Source organism: Lepisma saccharinum, chromosome 4, assembly GCF_977018435.1.
Source record: "Lepisma saccharinum chromosome 4, izLepSacc3.1, whole genome shotgun sequence".
Classification (NCBI taxonomy): domain Eukaryota; kingdom Metazoa; phylum Arthropoda; class Insecta; order Zygentoma; family Lepismatidae; genus Lepisma; species Lepisma saccharinum.
In genome coordinates, this window is record NC_139232.1 from 93,177,783 (window position 1) to 93,205,205 (window position 27,423).

Sequence of the window (27,423 nt, forward strand, 5' to 3'; positions counted from 1 at the left end):
GTTGCATTGCTTATACATAATAGTTGAATCTTTTAACGAATCCCTTCCCCGTCTGGTTTTGAAACGTGAACTAGGTAAATTCAACTTAAAAATAATATTTAGAATACAATGATAACACGATCAAGCATAGTTTCCATGATAGAACAAAATGCATATGCACACCAAGGCCTTCTACATTTCAGTAAAAAACAACAACATTTCAACCATCTAGGAGGGTCAGACTTGAAACTACACTAAAAATGAGGTCTATTTTTGTTTCAAGTCTGAGGAAGACTAAAAGAGGGTTAAAACTTAACTTTGTTAAGTGTTTTTTCACTGAAATGTAGACTGCCTTGGTCTGCATATGTAGTATTTTTGAAACATAACAGTGGTAGCGCTCATGTTCGACGTATCGTAATAATCCTCAAATATTGAAATGTTAGATTAAAACAGCTCCAAATCCCAGACAGTAGCTATCATTTTCCACACAGTAACTTTAAAATCCGGAATGCAGTATCAGACATTACCTAAGCTCATCCTGGTACCAACGGCGTAAACATGTAAGCAGATGAAAACCAGGAAGACGATATATGTAACTGACTCTGCATTTGCTTAGTAAAATCGATCATAATAAATATCTGGGAGGAGAGAGGTCATTAGTCAGTTTTCGAGCGAACGTTGAGAGGGGCAGAACTACGATTGAGGGAGGAAACGTTGGAGCGAGTTGCAAGTCAAACTCTTGACGTTCCGTACAGTCTCGATCATAATCACTCACCGTGGAAAGTCCATCTCTATGCAGAGACAGGCATACTTTTCCATTTACCTGGATGTTGATCCAGTCTTAGGGTGTACAAAACTCAAGTGTTGTGTTTTGCAATTCGTATGTGTGTAGTTATCACCTCTCGCACCTTACCATCAAGCTTACCATCAAGTTGCTCCATAATCAAGGATGAATGATCACTGAGCTACACTACCCACGTTCGATCCCACATACCGAAAGGTATGTTACGGTATCACATTTACTTCGATCTCCCTTTGACCACAGGATACTTTCCGAGAGATTCACTTCAAAAGTCATGCAGTATTTACAATTCGTAATTCGTAACGCTGACATGAAGCTTAAAGCGCTAGATTTCTAAGTCTCGATGTTCCTGTAGAAAAACTTCCCTAGAGAGAGAATGATGCATGCACGAAAATAAAATTGCATAAAACCACCACATGCAGACAAAATGTTTATACGTAAATTACATCATTACGTGTGTGCAGTTCAAAATATCCGTATCTAACCGAGTAAAACATCAACATGATAGTAGGAAACTTATATACATTGACTATTTATTTATTACGACCATAATTGTCAAATACTTATATTAATAAAAAACCTTTTCTCTAAATCATATATGGAGTCGTATATATAAAAATATCTAAAATAAACAGTTGAATATCTAGTGCGATTCTAGTTCCCAATTTTCCTGTCTTCAGTTGACACATGCTCCTCAACTCCGACTGGTAGTTTGAGTAGGGGATGGCTTTTAATGAAGCTATTCAGTTCTTTTCTAACCTAAGATGAAAAGTCCTCAGGCGATGGTAGAAAGTGTAGATTTCGATCCGAGTTTTGGACTAAGTACCATTATGCAGCAAATCCGATTTTAACATGTTTTACTGTTTTCATATGTTAACATCCAATTTAGAGTGATTTTTAAAAAATACTAGGAGATATAAGAATTTTATCTATGGTACTTAATTCAATCTTGAATTTAAGATAAGACTCCATCGTCCTCACTTCAGGATCGTGCGAGTGTTTCTTTGTTCTCGACTCTGGAAGGAAATGTAAAGAAGAGGAAACTATTTTTATTCCTACTGTGGTTTGTTGTGAAAGGTATTTGCGTATGGCACGGGTTCCCAAACTTTTACGTTTCACGGCGCCCTTAAGAACTTTCCGCGGCGCTCAAGTCAGAATGTATTCCCATCTAACACTTGCAACGCTCAGTTAGTGTTGTTATGTAAAAAAAAAAAAAGAAAAAAAATCTTTGTGCTACATATTTATTATGCAGGTTGATACATATTCAAAGAAAGTTGGTGGATCTAGTATAAGAGTACCCAATGATGTAGTAATATATTTAGAGTAACACTGGTTTATTTCTATCAGTTTATAAAAGTTACAAAATCATAACCAAGACAATAAATATTTTATTACTATTATTATTGTTTTTTGAAGTTTCCACTAACAACCAAGTGGATAACCCCTCAGTATATTTAACTAGCAAGAAAGGGTAGTCAAGTGATCAAACCAGATATAATGCTCCCATGGCGAAAACATTTCCATCCCGAAGTTGTTTTACAGTATTTCTGTTTACAGAATGTGCTGAGGCTAATATAGCAGAAAAGGCATTTCATAAAGCAAGTGACAGTTTGGTATAGTGGTTAAGGCAGCTGATCCACAATCGTAACGTCGAATCCTCCCGTCGGCGAGAACTTTTTCAGAGACTTGTGCCCATGCGAAAGTTGTATTATTTCAGTTTACAGTTTCTGATAAAGCTAATATAGTAGAAAAGGTCTTTCTAAAACCAAGTAGCAGTTTGGTCTAGTGTCGACCTCCGTGGCGGAGTGGTTAGCGGAACGCGCTACAACGTCAGGGGTTCCGGGTTCGAGTCCCGGGTAAGGCATGGGTATTTGTGTTTGTCCAGATGATAAGAAACTGAGAAATTCTAAAAAATTGAAAAGTGTAATAGTGAGAAAAAGGTGTGAGTGGGGTATTTCCTTCTCTATTAAAAAAAAAAGTGGTTAAGACAGCTGCTCCACCATCAAGAGGTCGAAGAATCGAATCCTCCCATCGGCCAGAACTTTTTCAGAGACGTGTGTTCATGCAAAAGTTGTATTATTTCAGTTTACAGATTCTGATGAAGTTAATATAGCAGAAAAGGTCTTTCACAACCCTACTGGCAGTTTGGTCTAGAGGTTAAGACATCTGCTTCACATTCAAAAGGTCAAAGAATCGAATCCTCACCTTGGCAAAAGCACTTTCAGAGATTTCATTTTTTTTTTAGTAAAATGACAAGTAGAGCCATCTAGTAGCAAAAGCCTGAACTAACACCATTTTTTTTTTCAAAATACCCCTGTTACCTCGCTCGGTAAGCGTGTTGCTCCAATTTTCCCTAGTCCCAGGCCCTACCCTTCGGTGACCATTGTCTTTGATTAGGTTATTGGAGATGTGTGTGAAGGTGGTTGTAGACTATGCGAGCCCCGACCGGTATGGCCCCTTAGGGCGGTATGGGCTCCAGAGATGGAGCCGAAGAGGGAGGCTTGCATCGCCCACGGAAACTGGAGAAGTTGAGAGGAAATGAGGAATTAGGCAAAGTGGATAAGAGAGAAGAACAGAGGTAATTCAAAAACCAACACTCACCATAGGGATTCGAACCCGGGACCTCTGGATTTGAAAGCAACACCCTAACCGATTGAGCTAACAACGGTATTCACTTGATGTTCTTTGCTACTTCTATTTCAATCAAGTTTGGCCTGCTTGTTGCCTGAAAAAAGATCCAAGTTTCTCGGAGAAGATTTGAACTCACGTCCTCTCGGATTCCAACCAGCGCTCTTACCAACTGAGCTATGGTGGAACACAAAAAGTATTTCATATGAACTTGTATTTCTAGAACGTTTGAATGTTGCCTGAAAAAAGATCTTGCTTTTGTGGAGATTTGAACTCGACTAATTTCGGATACCAACCAGCGATCTTATTTTTTCTTTATAATTTATATTTAATCAAAGAATATAATACACGAAACTTACATTACAGGGAATTTTTTCAAATGATCGCATGTTGAAAGTAAGCGTTTAGAGTTTTACAGGTTCTCTGATCTACATGATAATATTTTTCACTGATATAGTATTGAAAAGATTTGTTTTGTATCTTAGGTTAAAAATGTCAATAGAAATTGCAAATCACTTATTCTACTAGGAAGAGGAAAGTACTCTAACTCCGGAGCTGCTCTATTGGTTAAGATATATGATCCGTAACAATGAGGTCGAAGGATCGAATCCTTCCATCGGCGATATCTTTTTTCAGAAATATATGTTTAAATCCAGAAGCTGTATTTACTGATTGTTATGAAGCTAATATAGCATTGTAAAGTTCTTTCCAAGCAAGTGGAAGTTTGGTCTAGTGGTTAAGGCAGCTGCTCCGCAAACGTGAAGTCGAGGGATCGAATCATAGCATCGGCGAGAACTTTTTCAGAGACACGTGTTCATCAAGAAGCGTTATTAGTTTAAGTTTACAGATTGTTCTGCAGCTAATATGTTAAGGTAGTATGCAAGCAAGTGGGAATTTGGACTAGTGATCAATGTAATTGAAGCATTTTAGCTGTGTATTTCAAACGAGTTTTTGATTCTACATAATTACCATTAATATAGGTTCAAGTTATTTAGTTAATTTGTTTTTGATATTACATAATCACCGTGAATTATTTAGTAAACTATATCTAATTGGTAACTTCCTTAATGGATTACGAGGTCTGTACAATAATGGGAAATCGAAAATCAAAGTAAATGGATTTTTAACAATCCCATTTTTAGTTATCCCATTTGAATGTTGGCATTTTGTGTCTTTTTGATGATACAATTTGAAACAAAACCATTAAGGTTTTATTATATGCAGATGACTTCAGCATGCAAATCCAATGTTCAAGTAACATAAGTATAATTAAACAGCAAATCAAGATGTACTAATTTCTCTCAGGTTTAACGATGAACTCTCGTATATTTAAATCCTACAAATCAAAAAATGCTTCCAATATACTTTAAAATTATACAAAACTAAGATATTGGGGAAAATGTTTCCTATATCAAACAGATGCAAGAACTATAATCTAGTAATATAATCGACCCATCAAATCTGTACTAAATAAAACATAAACTAAGGCATTTAAATTTAAGATCACGTCAATAGGTCGTAATGATATATATCAATTATATATTTATTTTGAAATGCTAAGAGAATTTATTTTTTATAATGTTTTCGAAGTGAATTTTGTAGTTTACACAACGAAACTATAGTGTATAATCTTCTGGGTCCTCCGACCGAAATATTCAGTTTTATTAATTGATTTCCTTTTGTTATTTATCGTAGTTTTTACTCCACCTTATGCTAATCTGGACAAAGAATATCCATGCTCATGCCGGGATTCGAACCCAGTAGCCTTAGAGTGCGGGTGCTAACCACATCACAACGAAGGTCGGTTCGTCAGTGTAGGGATATTGTCGAATGTCTTGTGCAGCTCTAGCTCATCGTCTCCTCAATGAAGGGGGACGAATCTTTACGAGACGTAATAAACTGTTTACCTGACACTGGGAATTCAAGGGTTAAAGTAACAAGGGAGTAGTGTCATGATAAATGCATTTCTGATTTGAGACGTCACGCACAAACAAAATACTCGGACTCTTCGTCAGTAATTGTTTGCTGGCTTATTTCTGTAATGTCTGTACAATAGAGGGTTTGTATTTCCTACATGCTCCTGATAACTACCTTACCGGTTTTAACGTTTTTTCGAATTACGCCGTTTGTTGTTGCACAGACTCGGAACCTTATATAAGGTTGAAACGTCACGTGCTGTGGTTTTTTACAGAAATAAAAACTGCTCTGGTCAGCATATTTAGTTTTCCGTATTTTCTCTATTTTACTATGTTATTGTAGAACATTCTATGTACTCATGTAAAAATTTATTTCTCAAATCCCATTTTTTACATGTAGCTTTGTATAGGTTCTTTTTACTATGTAGGATATTCAATCCATTATTGGTATTGATATTGTTTAAAACTGATATGGCATGATTTAATTGTAACCTTATTAATCAATAATAAAAAAATCATTTGTTTTGCATGTTTGGGTCTAAAAGCTACACCATTCCATGACACGTTGCTTAAAACCAAATCCATTAGTTTTTTAAGGTATCCAAATTATTTTCCACCGCCTTAAGGCAGGTTTTTTTCAGGCGATCTCACAGTACCTGAGAGAAATAGTTGACGTCCCTATTTAAAAGGTTTGTAGTTAGTAGCGTTATCGGAGGGACACGTGCTTTGCTATACATTTCTTTTTGGGTTGTGGTGGTGTTTTCAATGTAACATACGTTACAAAAAAATGTGGTTTTGGGAATTGGGCCCTATAAGCCATCCAAGTGTAGAATTCAAGCAGCAATGGTTCCCTCCATCATATAATAGACATAGTAGCTTATGTAAAGTAAAAATTTGTTCAGAATTCCCAAGGCGACGTAATTTCTTAGCGCACAGGATTTGTAGTAAAAGCACAGATTAGTCTTAGGTTCGATCACCACTACCAGTTGTATTGGCCTGAAGGTTAGAGAAGAGGTAATCTCTCGAAACGCAGTGTTAGAATAAGTATAGTTAAAAGCACAATACAAGGATAACGTCCAATCAACATTGCATGTATAGAATCACTGTTCCTACCATTCAAAGAATTATACGATAGATTTCACAACCGTGACACATGATATGTGGTATGCCTGGAGGCATAAAACTCCCACCTTGCTAGAAGTATGAAATGTTTCATTTGTTTCTTAAGGCTAATTTTAGAGTCGTATGTGGAATGTCGCTGTAGCATGAACGCTGTTTGCAAATGCAGTCTTGTTTTCTGAGGTTAGCGATCATAACTTGTATTTTCCTTGTGAGCATACGTCGCTTTTCTTCAGATTTTTCCTAATTGCAACGATGAAGTTGATAAACGACACTCACTCGGAAATACTCATTCCTTGGGCAGGCATTCAACCCGTAATCTGGTACTTAGACTAAAGTCGACCACTTAAGTAAACAATACCACTTTTGTGAAATTGCTATGCTATTTACGTCACTGTTCATTTACACTCTCTACCAGCTAACTATAGAGCAGGGTCGCACATATCGGCAGAGAAAAGGAAATCGAGTGGTGAAAGCGCAGCGTTGCCAACCGTACGGCCCTGACCTTACATGTACGGAAATTCCATGGCATGCACGGACGTACGGTTCAGGCCTTAGTCCGTACGCTAAATGCACGGCTTGCCAAAATTTGCTCTTGCAGTTTCATCCCTAATATTTCCCTAAGAAATTCTTGAAACCAAACGTACGGACCTGGAGATAAAAATACGGTCCGTTTCCCATGTGCGTTCGGTATTATCCTTTTTAAAAGTTTGCAACGCTTACAGAGAGAACAGGTAACTCCCGTCGCCCATTACACAACCCCCGTTCTCTCACTGTTCATTGGTGGAGCCGTCTCGCGTCACTACTTGCGCAGAGACTTGTTCCCGTGCGCCTGGTCTACAGTTAGCTGGTACGGAGTTTAAATACAATTGTTTTCTTTGCTATAAAACTTACGTGTCACCCACAGTTATTTCTAATTTCATTGTACACCAGCACATTCTCCTTTATCATAATTGAATTTGCTCTCTGATAGCATTTTGGTTATCGTTGCCACCTTGCAATCAAGGAGTCACGGGATCAAATCCAGTTTCCGATACTAATTTAATATGTAGGTTCAGTGACTATTAGCGTACATGAGCATAAATTGAAATCATATTTTTAAAATCATTCCAGACTTGCATTAACAAATCAGCTACTCGTAACTCTGAAATAAAATCCTCTACGAAACACTACATGTACTCAAAGAAGGTTTGCATAAAATAATTATCAGACACTTCTGTTTATCACTGAACAAGTAAAAATAATAATACCAGAGGTTCACATTCTTTATTTTTTTTCCATGGGGCTATCGACTTCACACAGTGCTACTTGTGGGTGTAGACATACAGATGTGTGTACATAATCTATATATTGTAACAAACACCATTACTTCCTTATTGGTTGGTCTCTCGTGTTTTTTCCTCGGAAAAACAGTAAAATATTTAACTTTTCCTGTATTGAAGGATGTTGAAAATATATGTCGTGGTTGTTTTTTTTTAATATCTTTGATGAGATCTGATGTAGATAAAATTATATTGTGAACAATGTTCCTTCAAGATTTGCACAAAACTGAAAAAAGTAATATTATACATTTTCTCGAACGGTCGTACAATGAAAATTCATCAACATGTGCACTTTTATGAATTACACACACACACACACACACACGCTCACAATTACACTAAAATAATTATATGACTAGTATGTAAACCAGTCCATAGCTTGTCTAAATTGTCTCGTAAATATCAAACAATTTACAATTCCAACAATACACATTCGAACACCATTGTTGACTTATCGCCTACACCGTTTGTTGAAAATATAACTTTTACCAAAAAGACAACACTACGTAGTCGAAGTGTTGTAGAAATTGTGTACATATCCTGTAATAAAGCGAATACAAAGATTGATTCTGAAAATGAATTTGGAGAAAAAATCAACACATAGAATACCATGCCTGAAACTGCTCGTTTGCTATTAAAAATCTCATCACATGTTAATCTGTAGCACTCATTCCGTTCCGTTCCCTCTCATGATTCTTTCTTATGAAAGTTTGGTTCTTGAAATATCCAAGTCGGTTTCAACATTTTTTCCATCGTGTATTATACACAACAGAACAAAAATATCTATTACGGAGCAAACCATTATCTACATTAATCACACTTCATTAGTGAAGAGTTTCTATTCGCACAATTCGTGTAATTTCTTAAGTCTTGTATCGGTATCACTTACAAATGTTGAGGTGATATCTGTTATTTCACTTCCATATCAATTATGTCACATTGTTGGAATATATGTATTGTTGTGAACTTTGCTATCTTCCCCAAGCCACAGCCAACAATGACGCGAAGAGAAGCCAATACTGCGAACCCGTAAGCAGTGCTCCATCTGTAAATAAAAAGAAACATTTTTCAACAATGTGTATAAGCGTAACAATTAAAGTAATCAGTTTGAAATTTCATCTAATTCATTGCCTGCGTAATTTAAACGTATTTTGAGGTTACAAACTATATCGTTTGAAAAATCGAAAGAGTGATATCATGATATAATACGTCAATTGTTATAAGGGAAACTGAATTCAGTAAGTAACCGAAGGCTAACATTTCGAAGAAAGATTTGATTTTAACGAAAACTGAGATACAAAAATTCATTTATCATCTGCATCCAAGTTAATAAATATATCGTGAAGTTTTAAAAATAAATAAGTTTACGTGTAATTGAAGACTAAAATTGGTAAACGCTGTAAGTGCCACAAAAATTCAAACACCGTTTTCCACGTTAAACTATGAACTATGCCATGCTTTATAATGTGGTAAACGTGAAATATGACTGGTAGCCCTCTAAGAAGTTCAAAGTGCGTGTAAAGAGGTCACTAGTGTGCACGTTCTTACGGGCTGATGTGCGGAACGATGCGATTTCCAAACACTTTCGCTTTTGGCACTTACAACGTTTACCACTTCTAGTCTTCAATTTTACTAAATAATTTTGTTCACGAATTCTTCAAACGGGCTCCAAGCCCTCTTTATTTTTTTTTTAAAAAAGAATAAACTATTTTGAAAGCCACCGTATGGAGTCTACATTTATATAATACAGAATGGGAAAGACAGACATACTAATTACTTTCAAGCGCAGTTACTTGATGTACACACTTATACAGAACTTTCCATATGGACCTTTTGAGGACCCATATCCTTGTTAATTTTCACGTACTTCATATTATTAGTTGGGCAGAGGGGTAACAACATTCTTGACGGGGATGAAAATTTACCCCTATTGCAAAGAATAATCAGGTCCATTGCGAGGTTGGGGGGAGGGTCCTCTGGATCTCCCCTTTAACGCACTCTGAATATGTGACGTACGTAGAGAAGGAGAAAAGAGATATGGAAAGCAGCGATATGAGTTTACGCGTAAACAACGGTAATCTACATTCTACACGTAGACTATGTTATACACTAGATAACGTAATCTATGTAAACAATATGGCGGAAGGGGTTAGCTTAACTAAGGGTGCTGAAGAAATAAAATAATTTTAAAGCGTATCAGTTGTTGAAGAATGAAAAATAACTTATATACTCTTCCTTGCATTTAAAAACAATTTCTCAATGAGGTATAAATGCCACATGGGAAATATTATAGTGTTTTATGGGGAAAACATTAATTTTGCCTCACTACTGCCATCTGTTGTTTGCTATATTTTAGCTTTTCCTCAGTTGATGATGAGAACCTTTTTTGTTGTAAATATGATTCTTGTCATCTCGCTAGGAACAAATATAGTTGCAAATGCTACATTTCTTTCACAAAAGCCTTGAAAATTACCTTTCAGTGAAGTTGATATTGTCTACGTAGTTTATGTAAACTAAAGTCAATGTAATCTACACGCAAATTACGTGTATACAACGCATGTAGACGTAACCTTATAGTCTATGGCATATCACTGATAGAAGGGCGAGACAGGAAGGATGTAAAAGAGATATGTAAAGAGAAACTAGGAGACAGAGTGAAGAGATAAATGGAAGGAGAGAAAAGTGGAAAAGAGAAAAGGAAAAGGCCAAAAAGGAAGAAGATGGGGAAAGAGGAGGAAAGATAAGAAAGATAAAGTTCAGAGAACAATAGATAAATAGAGTAGAGAAATAAAGAGACATATTGATAAGATTAATCGGTGCTGAACCTGCAGTTTAAAGTGCATTTACACAACTCATGAGATAAAACGAAAAGGTTATAAAACCAGTGGAGAATACTTAAAAACTCAACGTTTGATACTAATGCCATTATTACTTCTCCTGAGTTTCTCCCTAGGTTAATCAATACTAGAAATACAGTTCGCACAGTAGTTCAAATGTCCTTTTAATGTGCCACCACCGGAAATCAATCCCGCACTCAAATGATGATTTCAGACGTTGCTTTATTGCTAACCCAACTCATTCGGTCATAGTCTTTCAAATCCGTTCATTATTTATGCAACACCCCGTACAAAGCTTTACAAAATATACATCACACTTAATGTATAATGACAGTACCATTTTTTCCTCTCACCGCCTGTCGATTTCGCCCATAAGTTATCCCCCACTTAAAAGTACCATCCTGCTGGGAAACAGGGAACATAACTCATTGCTGAAACAGGAACTTGTCCAGCCGCATCTTTGATTGGGAGAACAGGAGGGCGCGAAAAAAAGAGTAAATTAATGAGGAGTCCAATCTATTGTGGGTACCACCGCGGATCCTTTGTCTGTGCAGTCTCGTAGGCAACTAGTTAAGCCTGACACCCGGGCAGCCTGCCCCGCTAAGGCTAGCTAGATACGACAGTCCCTTGGGGAACGGGTACATTAATCCACGTCAGCGAAGTGAATAGACGTTCCTACCCCCCCTTTGCAACTATTACACCGTCCTCCCGTATCTGTTCCCATTCTTTGTCAGTTGCGGCGCTACGTGCAGAGGGGGATGGGATGGGCGGGGAGAAAAACATGGTCAGTTTTAAAGTGGAGATATTCTGTGAACAAACCGCAGCATCATTACTGGAGCTGTAGCGAGGGGGGAGGGGAGACTTTGCTGAAGAAAGGTAACTATATCATGTTGATGAGTGGATCTTTCGTGCGGTCAGGCGGAATTAGTCTGTGGAAATGCGTTCATTTGTGTTCGCGTTCGTCGGCGTTTGCCGGATGGGGTTTGGCTAAAGCTTGTGACTTTGTAATCTGGATATTTATCTGACGTATGCGGTGGAAGTTTCATCCCGGTAAAATACATTTTAATCCCTGCCCTAAAGACCCTTCTTTACTGTACATTATAAAAATTACTCCCTTAATTGCCATCACGTAAAATGTTTATCTGCCCACGTGTTTATACAGGGTGTTCCGCAAAAAATTGTGTCAGTTTTAGATTGTATGCTTGAAAACAATGAAAAAGGCTTTTTTGAATGAATTTACAGAAGTGCCAATGTGATTACATGCAAGATGCAAATGCGTCGGCGACAGAAGGGTACAAAAGGGAAGGGATGCCCCCAGGTAGACGCCACCTACCGCTCCCCCAATAAAGAAGAAAAAACACAAATACAGAACTAAAAAAGGTAAAGGTCTCTGTGCATATAGCAGCGTACATGGAAACACATTTAGGAGATGTGGAATACTCCCACATTCTCGATCTCGGCCATTTTGGAGGCGATATGACCAGCGTCACGCCCGGGCCCCCTCCATCCCTCCGGGTACCCATTGATTGAGACTGGGTGTGCCCGAGAGTACCTTTATGCTGGGACAAGGCTGGAAAAATTGCGACCTTAAATTACTCGAATCTGGAATCGAACCCAGGTCTCCCGCATGGCAGTAAGACGCCCTTCCGACTAGAACACTGCGACTTTATGTTATGTTAAGTGAATTAAATTTCAAAACGAATAACTGTAACTGCTGAGTTGTTTTCTTGAACTAAGAAAGAAATATTGCAAATTTTGAAAACATGTTATACGACGTATTCATGCTACATGACACGAAGAAATATCCACGCCAAGTTTCCAAGAAATTCCACATCGCGAATCGTCTCAACCCATAGTCACCGAGGCTGCCACACAGGGATGTGGCCATATTCCTCAGGATACACAGACTAACTTGGCGCGAGGAATGCAACGTTGCTCTGGGAGGGTTCACTGGTTCTTGAAGGTTAGGTGGTACCGTCGTCGCGTTGTAATCAAGGATCCAGAGTTAGATACCCGGTGTAGGCACAGAGTGGTTCGGATACTACTTTAAACTGCACGTCCAGTCCCGATTAGCCTTACTGTGCATAAAGTGGACTTAAATCACCAAATCAATCAAGCAATATGAAGGTTAGGGACGACTGCATTTGCGATGGTGCACCTTTGATGTTCTGGTTTCTTATTTAACAGTTCTGTTGTATATTCTTCCCTCTTGTTCCGTGTAAATCACCTAGCCTTAGCTTTCTGCGTCATTTCCTGGCATATCACATTTCCTTCATATTGATGACATATCTCCGAAACCCGCAACGGGATTTTTTGGGACTTTTTGTGAGAAATACACCTCAAGTAGCAAGCACTACATGCTCCAGCAAGTTTCATTTCATTTGTTTTTAATGTCCAGGTTTGCCTCCAAAGAATGCCTAATTTGACTGCACTATTAAGACCTATATCACATTATCACATTGCATTCTGTAAATTTCATATTTATGCAACAATTTTTTGAATACTCTTAATGCTCGTTTAGTGCTTGTATGCTGCTTTCTAGTGTATTTAATTTTATGTATTACAGTAAACCCTCGTTAACACGAATCCCAAGGGACCGAAAAGTCAAGAGTCCGTGTTAAAAAAATTCGTGCTAACCGGGGACTCAACTTTTATTTCTACTTACTCTACGGTTTTCAGTTTTGTTTGCAGGTCTATGCCTGTCTTCTTCCTTTGGCTATGACTCCCGTCTTACTGCTTGCAACTTGATGTTTATCGTACTTTTTAAAGAATAGAAAAACACATCTGAAGACACAACTGAATTTGTTGGTTAAATACTGTACGTATAAGCTCATTGTTGACGCGATGATCGCGATTGTGGAGCAATTGCACCCAAGTTTTAATCTTTATGTTACTCTTACTGGCTATGTTTGAAAGAATAGAAAAACAGATTTGAACACATTGTTGATCTGAATTTGTTGGTTACAATACTGTATAAGATGATTGTTGACAAGATGATAGAGATTATTGAGCGATGTCTTACATATCTAGCAGAGGAAAGACAAAAGAACAACAGAAGAAAATTATGAAAAAACTTTGAAAGTTCGTGTTAAATGAGATCTAATGACGCAACGAACTAAAAAACAGTTCGTGGTAACCGAAATTCGCGTTAAGCGATAAAACTTTCTATAAGATATAATACATCCCTGCCGGGACCAACATTTTGTTCATGTTAACCGAGTGTTCGTCTTAAGCGAGTTTGTGTTAACGAGGTTTTACTGTATTTTATATAATTTATTCTCTGTAGTTATGGATACTTCTTCGTTACAGTTTTATAGACCTGTCGTTTTTATTCAAGAGTCTTTCATTTATTCCGTTACTAACTGGCTATTTCTGATTGCTGTCTTTAAAAATGAAACAGAAAAGTTATTTTTCCCTGCGCATTACGCCGTTCTATGAAATCGCATTGAGCATGTAGAGTAAGAGCTCACACATTCTGGATATCGCTCATACAAGTAACGTTGTCTCCTTGTAATCAAGGATGTAGAAGGAGTTCGATTCTGGTGAAGGCACATCAAATGTGTCGCGTATTCCAATTTAAACTCCAGTCCCAGTCTCGATTATCCTATGCAAGCGTGTAAAGTAAACCTAGAAACACAAACTAGGCCATAGTGGGGATGTTGTGTCCTTCCACCAGCAGGTACACACTAAATAGAAGATGGATGACCCCCAGAGCAGTTTCTTGCAGCGGTATTATCTGGAAAACACTACCAGACATGAGCACCAAGGGAATGGAACTTCTGTACCAGTATGGTGCAATACCTGGAGGAGGGATACTATCCCCAAAGTTAAGAAAATATTCATAAAGCATTCTTCAAGCTGGAATAATTAGCACAAGCATCCCCCATTTACTACATTGTCGCCATGATGAATCATACAAGCTTCGCCCCTACTACCCCTCCCCCAAGCTATGAATTTCCACTTCGAGCACTGATTACAGAAATCCTTGTCTGAATTATAACACAATTAAGCCTTGTTTCCATGATATGAAAAACTCAATATGCTGACCAAGGCAGAAATTTATTTTATCATAAAACAAACTAAACGTACCGTTTGATACGTTCTTGTAATTTGACGCGTCGTATTATTATACTATTAATATTAACTTAATAATACTCAGCGGTGAACGATGAGACTCAGTGAAGTACACAGACTCCTCTCAGGTACAGGGATAGTGTTAGGCAAAGACAATATTCACAGCACAGAGAAATAAAACCACATTACTGCAGTATGTATAAACGGAAAGGTTTTTAATCTTTATTTATTGCAATTATAATGCAAATATACTTGAGACGAAGGCGAGGATTTCGCTTTGCCGATGAATTGACTCAACTAAAACGCATAAACTCAATGCGTGGCTATCGGCAAGCCTATGATCACATAGACCTAGCTTGCACCCCGAACTACCACACCAAGAGATATGCAATGATAACTGAGCCAATATTTGCTCTTTAGCCCTTTTATTTCCAAATTAATCCTTAGGCTAGCTTTATTGTTTAACGTAGAATGGTTGCAGTATTGTGCATATCATCAATGCATGGCTATCGGCGTACCTATGTTCACATAGGCCTAGCTTGCGCCCCGAACTACCATACCAAGATGTATGCACAACACCGAGGAGTTCTTTTTAAGTTTTAAAAGCTTCGTCGATCCGTGTCGAAAAAGGGTGATGATTTCTTACACGACTTCCTCGCTTTTATACTATTTTCGAGAACACAGATTAAAGTACAGATGAATCACTCACTATCTACAAAAGGATACTATCAACAAAACTGACATCTATACATCTTTAGAAATACAAACTCGTATAGTGCACTCTTGCAAACAAAGATACATTAAATTACCCATAATGTAGCATAAACAATAAACAAAAGATATACATTACAAACAAGGTGCATTATTACATATAATAACAAAGAAATTACGGTTTCTTTTACAAAAATAAATACATCAGTGACATATCTTCTACTGGTGACGTCACATAAAAATGTGGATCATATCACGTTTCAAACTTCTAGCAAGGTCTTCTTCAGACTCTGCACCAAGTACAAATGTAACAAGGTACAAAACTGGACGATATATATTACACAAACATTACTCCCCTCCAGACTATTAGAAAGTTGTTCTGGAACATTCTAGCAGGTTTTTCTTTTTCTTGTCGACTGTACTTTCACCTGAAAAGCTAAACTTATTTTTTTCATCTGGAATGTGGTTGGACTCTTTATCTCACGCTCATTTTCCTTCATTCGTCTTCCTTCTTCTCTCCTCTTTCTCTCTTGTCCTTTCCACTCTATCTAACACCTTCTTCCATTCTTTGTTTATCTTCAGTCCCCCATTCCAGTTTATTGTGTCTTCTTCACCTTCCTTCCCAATTTCCTTGGCCTCCTTCCATTTTCTCACTAGGATTCTCTTTTCCCTTCCTATCTGCTTAGCCTCATCCCACTGTATGTCATGTACCGTTTCTCTCGTGTGTTTAAATATTGCATTTCTCTCTGTCTCTTAAGTCGTACATCATCCCTATGTTGTTTCAATCTGTCTAAGCCTCTTTTTCGTTTCTCCTATGTACACACTTTGACATTCTTTACATTTCACTTTGTAGATAATCCCTTCCTCTTCCTCTTCTCTGTTTTCCTTTCTTCTTGTTTGCATTCTTCGCTATTCTTAAGATGCTTCTCCCTCCCTTCCTGTAAGTTTTAATGCCCGCTTTCCTAAGCACTTTGCATATCTTTTCTGTGGTCTTTCCCATACTCCTTATTCCAAACCTTCTCTCCTCTTGATCTTTCTCTTCCAATTCTCCCCTGCCCGTTTTCTTACTTCTTCTGTTTATGTCCAATCTATCCTGCTTCTCATAGCCATTCTTTTCCAGCTGTTTCCATAGGCTATTTATTTTGCCTTCTTTTTCACATTATTTCGTGCATATTTTCTTGATTCTGTCCTCCATATTCTTTATAAAATTTATTTTTTTCACCTCACTTACATGACGTCTTTTGTGGCAGAATACCCCTGCTGCACACTTCTTCTGATGCCAAGCGGTTTCAATTTATTGTCCTCTCTTCCTTTTCATCAATATATCTAGGTAGCTTATCTTGTCTTCTTCTTCTATATAGAGTTCCAATAATATCGCTCTTTCTTCATCTTGTATTTCTTTGGCAAATATGTCGAGCTGCCTCTTCCTTCCCTTCCATATGCCAAATCAATCGTCCACATATCTGCAAAACAGATAAAAATAAATTTCCGCCTTGGTCAGCATATTGAGTTTTCCTTGTCTGAATTGCATCCTAAGAGTGGATACTTGGAACATCTAAGTTTCATATATTTATTAAGATAGACAACTAAGATAATTGTGTTTCGTTAGTCTTGGATGTTCCAAATGATCGATGAAATTAATCAACGTGGATTTGTTATCTTTGTGTGTTCAAGAAGTCAGTCTTCTACAGAATTGCCATCCTTAAACTTCCAGAGAAGCCTCAAGATAACAGCGACCCCTATGCAGGCATCTCAGCGGAGGGAAACAAAAGGGTAGGGTTATACAGTCTAATAAGCTCGCGGTGGGGAAATGAGCCTATTAAGGTAAAGACCTCAGCAGGATCTAGTTTCCTGCGCCACGGCGAGATGAGTGGAAATATGGAAGGTGTTGTCGGCGTGCTTCAACTATTTCCTGTTATCCACGTCTTCTAATTTCTCCCAGGTGGAAGGTAGAGAATTTTTACCTGCGCCCAAGTTAAGATATTCGCTTCGTCCTTCAAGATTCAGAACGAAGCCATGTTGATTATGCCGGGCTGAGATGCATCCCGTACCTTCTCCACGATTCCCAAGATGGTCCAGCACAATTTGTCTCCTCAGTAATCCCCTACTTTCTTTTGTACTTCTTTAATTAAAACACAAATGGAGGAGGAAGGGAAAGATTTTAAGCCGGTCCCAACAAAAATTTCAGGAAGTAAAGAAGATTAGGGAGAGATAGAAAGGGAAAGAGAGAGAGAGGCAGGAAGGAGGGAAAGAAGTATGGAAAGAGATAAATTAGCAAAGTCGAAGAAAGAGACAGAATAAAGAAGAGAATTGAAGATAAAGGTATATAGAAAATACATTTACGGAAACTTTTGGAATATTTGTTTTACGTAAACTTGATCCTCCGATTGCCTAACATTGAGTAGTCCTACAGCTTACAATTGAGTCTGAATTTAATGTGCAATGTATTTTTTCTTAAATAAGCTACAGATTCTGAAATTGAAAAAATATAAGGGGGGGTTCTCCCAAAGTAAGCTCGCTTCACCAGCATACATTCGATGGTATGCGCTTAGTGTCCTGGTGCCTTTAAATAAACCAGGACGTCAGTTTTCTGAATTTAGCCTCCTTCTTTTTGTCTTTATTTTCAATTTTCATACATAAAATACAATGAAAAACTAAATATGCTGACCAAGGCAGTAATTTATTTTATTATAAAACATAAACTAACGTAACGTTTCAACCTTCTAGCAAGGTCTTCTTCAGACTCTGTATCAAGTACAAAAGTAACCAGATACAACGAGAAGGGTAATATATATACACAAACATTACTCCCTCCAGACTTTCTTTTTGCCAAAGAAATTCAAGATGAAGAAAGAGGGATATTATTGGAACTTGAAATAGAAGAAGAAGACAAGTTAAGCTATCTAGATATATTGATGAAAAGGGAAAGAGGAAAAGAAATTGAAACCGCTTGGCATCAGAAGAAGTGTGCAGCAGGGGTATTCTGCCACAAAAGAAGTGATGTAAGTGAGGTGACCAAAATAAATTTTATAAAGAATATGGAGGACAGAATCAAGAAAATATGCATGAAAGAATGTGAAAAAGAAGGCAAAATAAATAGCCTATGGAAACAGCTGGAAAAGAATGGCTATGAGAAGCAGGATAGACTGGACATAAACAGAAGAAGTATGAAAACGGGCAGGGGAGAATTAGAAGAGAAAGAAAAAGAGGAGAGAAGGTTTGGAATAAGGAGTATGGGGAAGACCACAGAAAAGATATACAAAGTGCTTAGAAAAGCAGGAATTAAAACTTACAGGAAGGGAGGGAGAAGCATCTTAGGAATAGCGAGGAATGCTAACAAGAAAAAGGAAAACAGAGAAGAGGAAGAAGAAGGGATTATCTACGAAGTAAAATGTAAAGAATGTCAGAGTGTGTACATAGGAGAAACGAAAAAAAGGTTGAAAGACAGGTTGAAACAACATAGGGATGATGTACGACTTAAGAGAGAGAGAAATGCAATATTTAAACACACGAGAGAAACAGGACATGACATAGAGTGGGATGAGGCTAAGGAGATAGGAAGGGAGAAGAGAATGCTAGTGAGAAAATGGAAGGAAGCCAAGGAAATAGAGAAGAAAGGCGAAGAAGACACAATGAACTGGAATGGGGGACTGAAGTTAAACAAAGAATGGAAGAAGATGTTGGAAAGAGTGGAAAGGACAAGAGAAAAAGAGGAGAGGAAAAGGAAGAAAAATGAAGGGAAAAGAGCGTGAGATTAAAAAGTCCAACCACATTCTATATGGAAGTAATTGTGTTTAGCCTTTTAGGTGAAAGTAAAGTTGGAAAGTGAAAGTCATCTGCTAGAAAGTTCCTAACAACTTTCTAAATAGTCTGGAGGGAGTAATGTTTGTGTATATATATTACCCTTCTCGTTGTATCTGGTTACTTTTGTACTTGATACAGAGTCTGAAGAAGACCTTGCTAGAAGGTTGAAACGTTACGTTAGTTTATGTTTTATAATAAAATAAATTACTGCCTTGGTCAGCATATTTAGTTTTTCATAATCATGGAAACAAGGCTTAATGGAGTTATAATAAAATACAAGTACAATAAGAAAATAAAGTAGATGGAGATTCAATATATAGCTACATTTAATAATTTTGAGTTTGTATTATATTATTAACCCGTTCTAGTAACCGGAACAAGTTTTGAAAATTCTTGTTTATTTTCTGTGCATTAGTATGATTGGTAATTAATTAAACTTATTAGTAGTATGGATTAATTTGTGTTAGTTTATTGGTTATTTTTAGTTATCTTATAGTAAGTAGGGAATGCTATCAATAGGAGGGAAAACCATTCGTATCCAGAACTATTTTAGGCTTTAGGGGGTGAGTATAATGGGGTGAAGGTTGAGATTAGGGTGATATTAAGTGGATATTGGTGATTGCATTGGAGCCAATCTGAGTTGTGCCATGAATCGAACAAAGGGTTTTGATTTTGAAGTGGCCGAGTCAGTCATTCTGTTATCGACGAGGACCGTCAGATTGAAAGAATGGATGAGATAAAGGTAAACAGAACAAGAAAGAAGAAGAAAATTAAAATAGGAAGAGAGAAAGAGAGTGAAATGGACCACATGTTAGAGAGGGGGAAGAGAAGGGAAAGGGAGAGAGAGAAATTGGAAAATGAAGAACATAGGGAAAAATGAACTCAGGAATAGAGATTTAGAAACTTGAATTGACAAACACAGAGTGAAGAGAATGAAAAAAGGAAAGAAAAAGAACAATGCTGTGCTCGGAACTGGCTTTGCAGTTTATATTTGCGTACGAACCACCGTGTGTCTCCACAGTGTATTGAACAAGGAACTCCTTGATTACAAGCTAGCAGCGTTAGTCATAATGCTTTTGGCAAACCAATTACACACACATTCTGGATTGGTGTATTAGAAAGGAGAGAGAAAGAGAGAGAGAGAGAGAGAAAATGACGTGGAGAGGTGAAGAGAAGGGAAAAAGAGATAATGACTGAGAAGTGGATAAGATATATATAAAGAGAGAGAAAAAGACTTGAAGAGGTGAATAAGAATAGGAAAGAGAGAAATAGACTTGAAGAAAGGGATAAGAAGGGAAAGAGAGAGAGAAATAGACTTGAGGAGATGGATAAGTAAGGCAAAGAGAGAAATAAACTTGAAGAGATTGATAAGTTGGGGGAAGAGAGAGAGATAGACTTGGAGAGATTGATAAAAAGATGGAAGAGAAAGACATAGGCTTGAAGAAATGGATAAGAAGGGAAAGAGAGAGAGAAATAAACTTGAAGATATAAATAAGAAGAGAAAGAGAGAGAGAGAGAGAGAGAGAGAGAGAGAGATTGAAAAAGAGCAAGAGGATAGTGGGAAATGGAAGAGAGAAAAATACGGGGAAGGAGAATAAGGGAAAGATAGGTAGAGATAAAGAGGCAGATAAAGTAGAAGCATTCGTGGTTATTTCCAAAAAGAAACAAGTACGGACCAACTTCCAGGTGAAATGTATTCCGTAGCCATGAAAATGCAAGTGGAAATAATTAACTCGGGTTGTCCCCACCTTTATCCAGTCGAAGCGAGCTCTTTCGCAGGCGAAGACAACGGATAGAAAATTTTAATTAGGGAAAGCAGATTAGCCAAAATGGCATTTTGTTGCATTATTCTGCATCCTCTGTTTTTATCTCTCCCCCTCCCCTTAGCTTCGCTGGATAAAAGAACCCTAGAGCCTTTTCTTCTTAAGGAACATCTGCAATGCGTGTAATATTTTAGTAATTACTTCTTGATAAAGACCGACGGACTACAAGCCTTGCTGGAAGAAACCTTCGGGATATCTTGCCTTTGCAAGCTTCTCCCCCCACGAAAAAAACCGAAGTCTTAAAAGCAACGTCGTTTTCCTTAAAGAGTTTAGAAAAGCCGAGTGCAAAATGAATGAGGGAAAGGAGAAACTTTAGCCAGTCGTTCGCTAATCGCCCCCTGAATGATTTAACACGGGAGTGTCAGTCTAAGCCTTTACTCAACCGCTCCCATCGCCTAACGTGAGCATGTTTCTTTCTCTTAAGTGATGCTGAGAGATTCTCCAAAAATGAATGTAAGAGCATCCGTCAATAAAAGTGAAAGGTTCTTCCTCAAATATATTCAGCACATGCAGAAGACGTGACAGAAGTTTGTACTTCGCTGTAACTTACAAAGTAAGAGAGAGTTCTTTTCCAGGAAGAGATACGATGTTAAGAATAATTTCAATGTATTCGATAGACCATTGGTATTCAAAGTGTGAGGCGCCGAAGTTTCTCAAGGGATCCAAAAATATTTCTTTTTTCTAAGAAATTAAAATGTGTTAATAGAAATTATCGGTATTTTTCTGTACTGCAACTGATGTTGGTTGTCCGTCGGCAATGTTATCTTATTATCTCCTGTGTTTTTGAACTGAGACAGGAAGCACTGCACTCGTACGTACCTTGTAGAAGAAAAACATTCCAGTTTCCATATTCTGAATGTATCTCTACAAGGTACAAGGGTATTCTGCACCTATCAGACAGCCTTTGAAAGGAAGTTGCTGCTTTGTCAGAGACAGATTAAAGATGAAATCATTGGCGATTACTATCGTACATTGATCATGTTACAAGAAACAGTACTGCGCAATTAAATGAAGAAATCCAAACATAGCTAAATGCCTATATTCAACATATATTATACCGTTCATTTTACTTCTCGATTTACCCTTTTTATCTCATGAATATCACATTGCTGAATGAATTGACACCAGCTTATAAATATTAAAAATATGTACACTAACTGTATTAATCAAACACATTTATATTTTCATTACTTGTATGTGTACCAACAGTAAATAAATAAACACACGAAAAGATTTTGTGTTGATCTTTCATGATCACGTCACATATATTTATATATTATTACTAGTTGATTACCCTGCGTCACCCTGGTATTTATTTATCCCAATCTTCTATTAGACAGGAAAGTAATTAATTCTAACTGTAGTGTAAAATGCAACTAATTTTATTTACAGGTATTTAAAAGTATAAGTACAGTATATAAATTATAATGTAAAATATTTTTAAAATTCACTATAATATTAATTGAACTCAAAACTTGATTATAAACAACATTTTTAGTTTCGCCTACAGGAGCAAAAATAAATAAATTGAACGGCATTGGGAGTGTCACTATTCATCTTAACGACCCCGAAAGCTATGGATTTCACACTAATATTCTTACATTTCACCCCCCTTCCAACCCCACACCTAGGGGTGCGAGATTGTATCTTACTCCAACAGTATTTCTTTCCAGATTGTAAGTCTCATGCGTACCAAGTTTGGTTGAAATTGCTCCAGGCATTCGAATGTTATGCCGGAACAAACATACATACATATATACACACATACATCCATTTATATGTGTATAATATATATAGATTGAGGGGAGTTACGTGCAGATTTTGACATCGGAGGATAGTCACGACAGATAGAAGTTTGAAATTTAGGATGAGAATTAACCAGGGATCTAAATGGAACTTTTCACGAAAAGGAACGCTTTACCTTTTTACCTTCGTTAAAGCGCTGTTGTTAAAGTGACGAGATTCATGGCCAGTAAAATGACACGCTGTATTATAATTAATAATAGTAATTAAAATATTTACATAAACATCAAATAATATAAAATACATTGGACATTATTCTCCTGGATGTTTTGTTCTTGTTAAAAATTTAAAAAGACTGAAATTGTGAATAATTGTCAAGTCTCCCAACCGGGATTGTTTTAAAAAAAATCAATTCACGTGTTCTAGATACTTTATCTTAATCACGGTTATTAAAAGAAGATTTGTGCAAGTGAAGATATTTCCATATTTTATTTTGCATTTATTCTTCAGAACGTCAACAATATATCTGCCCAGGTTTTATAAAAATGAGTGGCCATAAAAAAGAGAACCGGAAGTTGTGTAAAGATCTTGTGAAGAAGAACATATCTTGTCAGAACAATCGAATCCACAAGACACGACACGACAAAGAAAAGAGAACAACAAGGCACAAAATTTGAACGCCATCATACTGTATACAGTCATTTTAATAAGAATGGAGAACCTAAATCCTGAAATTTTGCATGGCGGTGTGTGTGTTGCCTAACTCGACGGCGACGAGCGAACTTCAGAAGAAAGTCTTCAATAGAAACTACGGCGATCGCCGTACATTTAGGTAATACATAGGGGTATAACATACAGGAAAGCTGCTGTTTCAGGATCTATTTTTATTGCGGGTGACTGATTTTATCACGAAACGGAGAGTTGCTATGGATCACACAATATTTCAAGCGCTGAAGACAGAATCGACTGAAAAGACTGTATCGACGCTCAGGATGATGAATTGGATGGGATATTCATTAAAAAGAATGTTGTGTGTGCCAAATAAAAGCCAACATGTGATTTGGCGAATATTCAGGTGTCGCGTTTGAGAATTTAAAAAAAACATTTCCTGTAGAGAATGTACAATCACAAGCAATAAAAAAGCGAAACCTAGATAAAAAAACGAAACATTTACGGCTCTGCGGTAGAGGACGTTAACTGGTTGACTTTCGATCTCGCCACTGACGTTTCCGGGTTTAAGTCCAGGTCTGGGCATAGAGAACAATTTAATCCAATTTTCACCCATCCTCATCGTCGCGATTATCCAAAAATGGCATAAAAGTGAAATGAAAGAAACCAAATCAATCAATTAATTCAGTACAATTGTGATTGGGCTAATGAAGAAACAATTAGCTGTAAATTCTTCATCCTCATTTAATGTCTAAAGGCTAAACAAAATAATGCTATATTGCTTATGTAAACCTGATCACAGGCATGTAGCAGAAAAAGTATCAAATCTTTCTTGTCGGTGAATTAATGCTTGGGAAATCTCTCCTATACCAGCTCGGGTTATCACACGAGGATGTACATGTGTGTCAAAAGTGTGTATTTCTTTGCAGTTAATGCACTATCATGTACGAATTAGAAGTTGGAAAAACTAAGTCAAGAGAACCGTTCATTGGACCTCCCACTCCTTTGTCTGTGTCCACTGTGGCTAAAATTCTGCAAGGTGCCTCTTACAAGGTTACTAACAACTATAATTACTTTCATCCGTACATCAGCGGCAACTATCAAAAACCTTCCTTATTAGTGTGACTCAGTTGTTAGCATATGCAGATGATGTAGACTTATTAGGGGATGATATAAATACAATAAAGAATAATGCTAACATATTTTTCAAAACTGCTAAAGAGATAGGTTTGGAAGTTAACAAAGAGAAAACTAAATATATGCTTACAGGCCGAAACCAAGTGTTAGGTAATAATCAAAATCTAATTATTGATAACAACTCGTTTGAACCAGTTTCCTAATTCAAATACTTAGGAGTAATATTAACAAATGAAAATTATATTAAAGAGGAAATAAAAAGTGGCTTAATTCAGGAAATGCATGTTACTTCTCTCTTCATAAACTTTTGTCTTCTCGTTTAATATCTCAGAAACTAAAAGTTAAAATATACAAGACAGTAATTTTGCCTGTAGTATTATACGGGTGTGAAACTTGGTCCTTTACATTGAAAGAGGAACATAAACTGAGAGTATTTGAAAATAAGATCCTTAGGAAAATCTTTGGACCTAAAAGGGATGAGGAGACAGGTGAGTGGAGAAGGTTACATAATTTAGAACTACATAATTTGCATTCATGTCCAGATATTATTAGAATAATTAAATCAAGAAGACTTAGGTGGGCAGGCCATGTGGCACGAATGGGAGAGAAAAGAGGAGTACACAAGATTCTTGTTCGGAAACCTGATGTTAAGAGACCTATAGGAAGGCCAAGACGAAGATGGAGGGACAACGTTGAGATGACCTAAAGGAAATCGGTAGAGATGGAAAAGAGTATATAGATCTTGCTCAAGATAGGGACAGATGGAAGGCCTGTGTTGCTGCATCCATGAACCTTCGGGTTTAAGAAGGCTAGAAAGTTAGTTAGTTATTAGTGCCATCAAAATACATATAACTATATACAGGGTGAGTCAAAAGTCAGGAACCATAGTGTTATTCACTTCAGCACACAGTGTCTATGTATGCCTAATATGTTGACCATTTTCAGCAAGGCACATATTCAGAAGAAACTCCCAGTTCTTCAGGACACTGAGAATTGCGGCAGGAAGTATTTGCGCAGCATATTCAGTTATCCTCCCTTGCAGATGGTGTAGGTCGCGAATCTGGGTGAAATAAACTATTACGTTTAGCTGACTCCATTGGTCATTGGTGTGAGGTCAAGGGACCTCGCGGTCTACTCAACGGAGCCTCGTCAACCTATCCACCTCCCACTATCCAACTAGTCATCCAGCCACTGACGTATACGTCCTATGGTTCCTGAATTTTGACTCACTCTGTATAAACTAATCCTATATATTTTTTTAAAATCACATTATTGTTATAATAATATTACGTAGAACCATTTAAGCTAATAATATTCCACTCAACAAAAATTATAGAGCTTTCAATTAAAAATATTGTTCCCAATAATAAGGAAATTAATCTACTAATAAATAACCCAACTGAACTTAATGTATGACTTTCTCTTGTGGTTTACAAAATTATTAGGGATATAATTTAAGGCTGGCTCAAATCGTACATAATTCTAGCCTGCATAGGTGAAATATCAATGAAGAGTACCAAGAGCGTACCCAAGAGTTTCCCTTCCCCAAGAGACAGAGAAGCGAAGGAATCGGTAGTATTTTCGCAGTCAGACGTTGGCTACATGTCAAGGCAAGTGATAAGCAAATTTTGAGCGTGTTGAGTTGTCTTATCTCTTAATCTTTTCCTGTCAGCCGATGAAGACTGAAGTGGAGACAGGCTCCTGCGTGTTTGAATCAAGTCCTCGAAATAAACTTCGCTGGCACGCAGCGATGTCTGGATCTTACGGAAAAGCAACATTTTATCTAGTATCCGGATTTTATCATATTGTTTTTCTCTCCCCCTCTCTCTATCTCTCGTTCCTACATTTCCTCTTTCCATTTCCTACCTCTCCCCTTCTAACTTTTCTTATATCCATTTCTCAACATACCTCCATCTCTATTTATCCTTCCGTATTTCCCATTTTACTTTTATCTCTCTTACTATCTGTTAGTTCACTTCTTATCTTTCTTGTTTCCAGTTCACTTCTTATCTTTCTTATTTCCAGTTCCTATCTCTCTCTCTCTCTGTCTCTCTCTCTGTCTCTCTCTCTGTCTCTCTCTCTCTCTCTCTCTCTCTCTCCTATTCGTTTTAAAATTACTATCCTTCTCTCACACATTCTCTTTAACAGTCAATTTTGTTTTTCTCCATTTCCATCTTCTCTTCCTTCCATATGCTCCTTTTTTAAGTTCTTCTCTCTCTCTCTTTTTCTCTCTCTCTGACACACACACACACAGAGAGAGAGAGAGAAAGAGATAAAGAGAGAGAGAGAGAAAGAGAGAAAGATAAAGAGAGAGAAATATAAAGATATAGAAAGATAAAGAGAGAGAGGGAAAGAGAGAGAGAGAGAAAGATAAAGAGAGAGATAGAAAGAGAGAAAGATAAAGAAAGACTGTCTTGCTTTGCTTCCCAGTATGTACGAGTATTTCACATTTACCATATTTCCTTTTACATTACTTTCCATCTTTATTTCCTTCCACATTGCTTTCTCTCCCCCTCTGTCTCATTTCCTTTTACATTGCTTTGTCTCTGTCCTTATTTCCATTATCATTTATCACTCTCTTCATTTATCACTCTCTTTCCACTGATCTTTTCCATTTCCTTCCTCTGCTTCCTTTCGACAATTTCGTTTAAAGCCTTTCTCTCCTTATTTTCTAGCTCTCCTCTTTCCTTACTTCTCTTTCCATTTTTACTCTACTTTCATTATCTCTCTTCCTCTCCCTCTTCACGTCAACATCTCTTTATAAGTATGTTGTTATTTTCACATCCATATACTCCCATTTCTCTCCGTCCATCATCCCATTTCGGTTTACCGAGTAGACCGAATACATTGAAGGGGCCA

General features: G+C 37.2%; 1 protein-coding gene across 1 annotated transcript in view; it reads right to left on the bottom strand.

Annotated features, from left to right (window-relative positions):
• Window positions 1-7,730: 7,730 nt before the first annotated feature.
• Window positions 7,731-27,423, bottom strand: part of LOC145987262 (uncharacterized) — a 687,473-nt gene continuing 667,780 nt past the window's right edge. Inside the window, exon 6 of the mRNA XM_083121777.1 lies at window positions 7,731-8,811. Coding sequence (XP_082977903.1) covers window positions 8,738-8,811 — 74 coding nt within the window. The 3' untranslated portion in view covers window positions 7,731-8,737. The remainder of the gene's footprint in view (window positions 8,812-27,423) is intronic.